This window comes from Mesitornis unicolor, unplaced genomic scaffold (genome assembly GCF_000695765.1).
Source record: "Mesitornis unicolor isolate BGI_N332 unplaced genomic scaffold, ASM69576v1 scaffold15092, whole genome shotgun sequence".
In the NCBI taxonomy this organism is placed as follows: Eukaryota; Metazoa; Chordata; class Aves; order Mesitornithiformes; family Mesitornithidae; genus Mesitornis; species Mesitornis unicolor.
The window spans coordinates 13,743-22,121 of NW_010169952.1; the positions used below are offsets into that span (position 1 = coordinate 13,743).

Sequence of the window (8,379 nt, forward strand, 5' to 3'; positions counted from 1 at the left end):
ATCCATCTGCTTACATTTTCATATCCTGCCTCCCCCAGCAGATGAACATCCACTTCTCAAATATTAAACGCATGGATCAGTTTGTAGTTTTTAAGAACCACGTGTTCAACAATATGATCTGTTATAAAAATAAACACTTCACAAACAAATTACATAAAGCAAAGCACCAGTTTCTACAGCTCAAAAGCTTCCAGCATGTTACAGTTTACTTCCCTCCCTCCTTTCCTTAACCTGGGTGCCTCAGTGTCTATTGTACCTTTGTGACCATCGCCAGCGGAGGGGAAAAACCAAAAAAAGGAAAAAGAAAACAAGGAACTGGAGCGCATCTCCTGGCCCTGCCCTGGCAGCCCCTCTCCTCTCCTCTCCTGCGGGTGAGTGGGCAGGGGCACAGGAGCTGAGCAGGCTCAGAACCGTGACCTGACCCTGGGGGGGCTCCCAGCACAAGTCACCAAGCTGAGCTGCTTCTCTGCCCGCACTTCTGCTTTCGTGAAGTTAAACCAACAAAATTAAAAGCTTCTCGGCTGCCCCGTTTCTAAGCCTTGCTCTCAGCCACAATCCATTCTGAAACACATTTAGCTTGACGTGTTTGGCGTTCTCATGCTGACTGAACAGAAACTAAAGTAGTTAATCTTTAGTATGAAAATCTCAACTGAAACTGGAAATTTTTACGGATCAAGCCTTGTGGCCCGTTAAAGGCAGTACTATGGCGTTAACTGTGAAACTGGATGTGGTGGTGGGGATTCAGATCCAGAACATAGGGAGGGATACACAATGGAAGTCAGTTATGAACTACCATTTTAAGAGTGAGACCAGGGCAGGGTGCAAGATTAACTGAGTTTTGGAATAAATCCATTTACCTCTCTGCAAAGGCTCCAAAACTACAGCTGTGTAACAAGACAATCTTTTCAGAGTCTTCTGTGAATGAAACCTTCTGCTCCATGAAGAACCATTCACACTCCTCAAGGCATTCTCACAGCTTTCCTTCAAGAAATCAGAATGCTTAATACAAATTAATTACAAAGGACATTTTAAAATCTTGTCTGCTGTACTGAAAATGTGTACTAAAAAAATGTAATAACCTTCACGATTTTCTTCTATGCGGAAAAATGTGAACTGCTGCATTTCTAACAGAGTAACCAAGAGACTGTTAGGGCTTAGTGTTTGCACGAATCAGCAAAACAGTAAGATATAGAAAAAGTTACAAAATCCCAGTGGTAGTACAGGATTTACATAGTGTTTGGGTTGTGACAAACTCAAAGACAAGCATCATGCAGCCTCTAACAGCCATTAGAGATGAACAGATGAGAAAGCAGAACAGTTTTGTAGATAAAGGGCCAAAATTGCCAGGCATAAAATAATCCAGTCCAAAACCTGAACTGAGAACAACAGAAACGTATTTTTAACAGCCTTACTTTAGTTCACTGCGTTAGAAAAAAACCCAAAATATAGTTTAAGTGGAACTTACAAAATACACGCTTCAGAAAAAATCTGGTCTAGCGGGTAAAGAAACAGCAGTTTGACCAGATCAGCTAGAGGTATTCTAGGTTTCAGTAATCCTTGTACATTTTAACACCAAAAACCCCCAAGAACCCAATAGACAAGAGTAAGTTGAAACAGTCTGGACTGAAGGGGAACAATATGAGGACCAGACATTCATGCAAGTGTATGCTATCCCCAGATTTAATCCAAATGTTTTTCAAAACTCGGCCATTTATTTTCCTGTATTACCCAAGAAGCACTGGACTGGGAGTGGAGGGAACGCAAGGACTCTGCTTTCCCAGAGATCTGGAAGGTGCGGGAGAGGAGAGGGGATTACATCTGCTTCTTTTTCAAGACTGAGATTTCACTCCAGCCTTAAGCTGTTCTGCAAAATTAAACCACTATAGGGGGAAAAAAAAAAAGATTTACAATGGAAACACCGATCATCTTTATTGTAACGGCAACAGTAGTTTCATTATAGTAAAGAATGTTAGAGAACTTAAATCTTTATAAGCCCAGGTAAAGTAGTTTACCAGCCTCAGTAAAACCCATGGCTATGAATCACACAAGACAATCACTTGGCTGTTATATTAATATTCCGTTCCACATTTGAGGCTCCACACTGCTCAGTATCTTCAGGCTCCCTATGCCACTCAGCCAAGTGTCCTGCCTGGTCATATTAGTGTATCACATCTAGAAGCTCTCTAAAATCCAAAAACAGGATTAAAAACCTGGTAGCATGTGCACCAGAAATCCAACTAATTAGCTGCCTTATGTTACCTTCAACAGGCTGGTTACAAAACGTGAGTTCTGTGACAAAAAAAAGATGCAAAGCTTGTCAGCTACAAGATAACTGTGAGCAACATACAGCGAGCACAAAGGGTTTAAGGAAAAAAAAAAGGGGAGGAAAAAATGGCAGGTCCAGTTTTCAGTATTTCCACCAACAAACATGGCAGCAACCTCTGCATTAGGGTTTGAAAACCAAGGCTTGACTATTTTCATTGAAGTTTAAAAAAAGGATATGGCTGCTTTGATAAGAACACATTAAAATGCCACCACACGCATCTCAAGTGTCTTGCATTGAGAGGGACATCCTGCTCTTATTATAAACGATAGCCCTGCTACGCTGCTTCCTAACTCCACTTCCTCCCAGCTTCCTCCTTGAACACTGTGCCCTGTCCAGCACTTCCCAGGCTTAGGGAGCAGAACGATGACCACCAGTCAGGAGCAGACATGTGGTGAGGGAGCAAAGCCTCCCACGCTGTAGGAGGGAATGATGAGGAAATGGAAGTGGTATCGGGTGATGCTCACTACCCATGGAGTCTGCTGTCCAACACTGCAGCTGGAGAGGCTGAGCGGTACCACACTACAGAGCCTTTCTGAGGACAGATGGAGGGAGAGAAGAGAAACACTTAAGCGTGACTCATGGGATCCGAGACTGACCAGAGCATTACAGGAATCCTTTGCTTCACATTTATAGAAGGACATCCCACGCCTCAAAAGCTAAAGAATTTAGTTTTACACTACCTATTTTTTTTTCTTGGAAAAAACTTTAGGCATTTTCCACAATACCAAAAGGAAACTAGAGGTTTAAAAATTGTTTTCAATTTCTCTTCCCTATTCTGTCCACCTATAGTCAACCTTGGAAGAAATAAAATAAAAGTTAATGGATGTGAGAAGCTTGTAGGTTGTATATCTGAATTTGTATAGAATGAACTGCAATTTGCCTAAAGCAGAATAGTTTTCTATCCAGCAAAGACAAAAGATCTCACAACCTAATTGGAAGGTCTTGTCTAAATAAAAGGCAGTGGACCATCTACAAGTCTCTTCATTGCTTTCCATTAAAAACGTGCCTGAATCCAAGAAACACAGGTTTCCTCCCCAAGTTTCCTCTTCCTTAATTGGAATTTTTATCAACTACATTTTTTTCTGAGGGTGAACTTATATCAACAAAAGTCTGTTAAAGCACAGGTTCATTCCTTTCACATAATCAAATATAGAATAATAGCTTTAAAGAACTCTTACCAGCACTGGGAAATCTATTCTACTTAACGATTTTTAAGTATGGTCTCCACGTATCAGTCTCAAACCTTATTGCTTCACAACTGCAGTATCCCTTGAAAAAAATATATATTTAAATGGTCTGTTAATTTGTCTTAAATGGCTTTCAGATTTGATGGGGGAGGGAGAACGGAATGGCCAACAGAGAACATTGACTTCAAAATATTACTGTATAAGGGTTTCCTCTTATTAAAAAAAGGATACACTGTATTAAACAGCTGAAAGTAAAGACAGCATTCAAAGCCCATGAGTCAAGCCACAGCCAAAACCGTGTTCTAACCCTAAGTATGTTTTCTTTTCCTTTTTCTTTTTTTTTTTCCTTTTTTTTTAAACAAAGATTTCCTCAACTGCCCTTTAATCTTCACCAGAGGGTGCTTCATCTTCAGATCCCTCGTCCCCTGACTTCTCTTGTGGAGGGCTGGCTGATTTTTTCTTTTCTGGGGGACTTTCAGGCTCTTCATCCTCTTCTTTGGGGGACGGGGTCTTTTCTTTTGTTGCCTTGGAAGCTGTGGGGCGGCCTGCTTTCCCTTTGCCTTTCACTGGACTGGGGGTCACTGGAAACAAGGAGAAAGTTTTTTATAAACTTACGATCAGTAACAGAGACAAAAAGTCACACAGTTTTATACAAACAGGATTTACAAGACACTTCAGTAGCAGGTTTCATTTTGCTTTGACCATACCACACGTGGTGTGTTTTGCACTCCGTAGTAGTAAAGCTGAACCGTAAAGTTAGCTAACAAGATCTTAAAACGATTTAATTGCAAGTCCTGACTAATCACTGGATATAATAAACTAACATAGCTAGCCTCTTGTCAAACCTGTACATACGTTGCTATTACAATTTTAGACTTTTTGCAGAAATGCATCAAATTTTCCTTTGCTTCAGATTTCTCCACCTTCCTCCACCCTCAAAGCATCACAAAGTCCAAACAAGGCCACAGATTATATTATTTGGCTATGATACACAGAAAGTCAGACGACAGCATCTCAACGGGGCAAGTTTTGCAATCTACACAGTTTTTGCCAACGGGACATAGACAGTAACTCAATCTCTTCAGTCAAAGTTAAAGCTACCTTACTATTTCAAAACGCTGCTTTAGATCATGGCACATTACATGAGCAAGCCCTTCAACATTCCATGTGAACGTCTACTGACCTCAAGGTTCCTACTGAGTCTTCTATAGTGAAAAAGAAAACACTAGCCTCTAAAGCAAACTGCGTAACTTTATTTCATAGACTCACCTGTGGCCTTTAGCCTGGGCTTCGGCATTTTCTTTTCTTTCCTCTCTGGCTTGGATTTCTTGGAGACCTTTTTGTTTTTCTTTTTCGAACTGCCATAGTCACTATCATCATCATCTTCCATGAGGAAATCTTCATCGCTTCCCGAATCTGCTGAAAGCGCACAGACATTTAAGTTTTTGGAAAGCAGAAAAGGGAGCAGAAGATACAGCTGAGAGATCTGCCAGTGGAGACAGGAAACCAGGGCTCTGTGACCTTATGACATTCCACCGATCTGCTGTACTAAGGAAATGTAACAGCAGAAGATTCAACACTGAGGGGGATAAGGCATGAGACTAAACAGGCAAGTGTCTGGAGGTCCTCAAAACATCCTCCATCTCCTCAATAGGAAACCCATCTCAAAATACAGATAATCTCTTGACAGAGAGAAGTTAAGTGATCTCTTCAATGACACTATTACTCCATTCTGAGATCATTCTGGCACTCAGCATTTCAGGACCTTACTGCGGTTCATGACCAGCTCAACTTTTGCTGTCTGGCCAGACCCATATCTACTGTCCATTACTACACCCATGTCACACTGACTTTAAATTCTTACAATCCCATTTACTCACTCTCCTGGAACTGTGCCTCATCATCCTCTTGTTCTTCCTCCTCACTACCCACGTCATCCATAAGCATCTCTCGTTGTTTAGAAGCTGCTTTGGATGCTGCCTGTCGTTGCTGACGCACATTTTTGTGATCTTCTTTCTCGTCCTCGCTGTCCTCTGCGGCAAAAGTCACCACGTTACAATGAAAGTTCAGAACACAGACCACCTAACTGTCTTGAGCACATGGGCAAGACAAAGGTCAAGTCATTTGTGAGAAAGTTAATCAAGAAACTGGCTGAGTAACTGAGCTGTGAGGAGGACACGGTCACATGCAACCTAATAAGCATGTTTCTGTAGTCACCCAACAATGATGCCATGCTTATCTTTCACTGCAAAGACTATCAGCCTGTTTCTTTTTTACCTGCAGGCCTTTTCCTGGATTTGGAGGCTGCTCGCTTATTCTTGTCTGGTTTAGCCTTTTTTCCTTTTTTGCTTTTTTGAGAGCTCTCGTAGTCACTGTCAGCTTTGCCATCATCTGCTCCTAAGTCGTCATCTTCACTGCCAAAATCTTCATCTGGAAGGAAAAGGTACGAATATAAAGTTTCTTGTATCATTCTGAAATAGGGACGAGAACTACAGGGAAGAGATTAAATACATCAACCTGTGATGACAAACTTTATACCAGGGTTGGAAGTAACAGTAGAGGCAGCATCCAGCTTAAGATAAGTGTATTAGAAAAGTGCATGCTTCTCTGTAATTTCTCAACAATTCCTTTTCTATGTCAAATCATACTCCTGTAACTCTTACAAACTGGTCTTTATTTTGAAGATACACTATCAGTACAGTGTAGGTACCTGCTGAATGTGAATCGTCTTTCTTAGTCTTCACATCTTTTTCTTCTGAATCCTCACTGAAAATGAGAGAAAGAGAGGGCTTGACTGCTGTTTGAACTTTGGTATCAGTCACTGTTGTACAGAAAATAGCACATTTCAGAGAGCAAACTGATCTTTAGGCTGGGAATATGCACTTTTACTGGGACATTACCACATTACACTTCAGGATAACTCAGCTGTGTATGTAGTTATCGTGAATGGAAAAATAATGTTCAAACTCAATCACATACAATCTTACAACTCAGTTATCAAAACAAGTCACTTTGTTTATGTGTAAGAAAAAAATCGGAAATAAGAAACCAAGAAACACAAACTAAAAAATGCCCCCTACTCCCAACTGCCACCGTACTGTCCCATTTAATCTTTAACCACAGGAATGCTGAGCACACTGAAAAAAACTGGAAAATGAGATGCATCTTGCCACTAACTTACCTGGATAATGGTACTAGTTGCCAGTTTTTGTGACTCGGACCATATTCCTTCCCATTCCAACTGTCTAGCTCTGGAAAGCTATTTTAATGATGAAGTACCAGCGACAAGTACTTCACACGTGATTTCCCTGTCTATTCAGATAAGAACGAACCACCTCAATGTCCAAGCTGGTTATGGAAGCTTCGCATCTTACACTGCAGGCCTTGAATTCCACTTACAATCATCCTTCTCAGAGGATACTGCTCCCACACACAGGACAAGGTCTGGAAACACGTTTGTAACACATGAAGAGCTTCTCTTACCTGTCCTCCTGAGAATTCTTCCCAGATCGCCTCTTATTTTTAGCCTCCCGGGGAGATGAGCGGATTTTCTTGGATGGGGGACCTGAATCTCTTCCATAATCTTCATCTGGACGGGACAGTACAAAATGGTTTTGAATCAAACTCCTAGTTCCCAGCAAACTGACTTCCTCAGCTATAACTTAAACTGACCATTTCATGCACATCAAAAAGCAGCCCTTCAAAGAAAAAAAATCACAAAGCTTCAAACAAAACTTTATAGAAGCAAAGTCCTGTCTTAAACTAGAGATTTACCTTTTCTTCTGCCCACAGCACTATAAAAATGCCACATACAATCAAGACTGACACAGGACTATTAGGAAACAGAGCACACAGTATCTCATTTTACGGCTACTCAGAAACAGAGTTATTATGTACAGCTATTAAAAGTTAACATCCATACATATTTCTACAAGCACACACTTTATTTACTGTCCTATGATGGAAAAAGTATGTCACCATATAGTAGTTAACATCGTAGAGCTTTTTACAACTATTATGCAATACCTTATACAATATGAGAAACAGGACTGCAATTAAGAACTACGCATATTTGTTTCCATTAATTATCAGTGCAACCTCACTTAGCAAACAGTAGCAGCATGTCTATTTTCTAAGAACACAAAACATATTCCATATGGCTTCCAGAAAGATTTTAATTCACACAGAACATAAAGGGGTTTTTATAGATGCAATTCACAAAAATGCCTGACATTATAGGATTAACTAGAGTCCACTAAAATAAATTGAAAACATATTTTACTGCAGAAAAAAGTGGCATCGGGGAGATTCTGCCACAGAACATAGCACAGACCGAGGAAGAAGACAGTTGCTGCCAACAGCCTCAAGGCACGACAACAATACGAGCATTAAATAATAAGATTTCTATCACCATTGTTTGTTTAATGCAAAACATACAAGAATCATTATATTTTCGAATACTTATTAACAGTTCAGAGATTGTGAAGAGCAGAAACTCCTCTGAATTTAAGCATGTAACTAGAAGCAATCAATTAATATGCAAAGCAATAAATGAACTACTCTACCCCAAGAATATTATATTGTTAAGAAAAAAAAAAAAGCATTTACCAGCATCATCTGATTCCTGAAACTGGGAGTAATCGACCACCTTCCTGTTCCTGTTTAAAAAGCAGGGGGGGAGGAATTAGCAATTCATGATCTCAGAAACACAAAAGCTTTCTTCAAGTAACAAGAAAGTGTCATATTCTTGATTCCAGTGCAGGATTTGTAGCCCAAAAACTTCCCAAGAAAACTCTTAAGTAAGCTACCTATACCCTGAAAGTCAGAAACAAGCACACAGTACATTCCAGCACTGTCCCAAGGAGC

The 8,379-nt window shown here is 40.4% G+C and overlaps 1 protein-coding gene across 1 annotated transcript; it reads right to left on the reverse strand.

Moving 5' to 3' along the window:
- Positions 1 to 3,469: 3,469 nt before the first annotated feature.
- On the reverse strand, positions 3,470 to 8,171 carry NUCKS1 (nuclear casein kinase and cyclin-dependent kinase substrate 1; the record flags this gene model as incomplete). Its single annotated transcript, XM_010179531.1, has 7 exons — positions 3,470 to 4,094; positions 4,783 to 4,929; positions 5,394 to 5,546; positions 5,791 to 5,943; positions 6,224 to 6,279; positions 6,997 to 7,102; positions 8,122 to 8,171. Coding segments are annotated over 7 exons (865 nt in total), but the record flags the coding sequence as incomplete, so codon positions are not given.
- Positions 8,172 to 8,379: the final 208 nt, after the last annotated feature.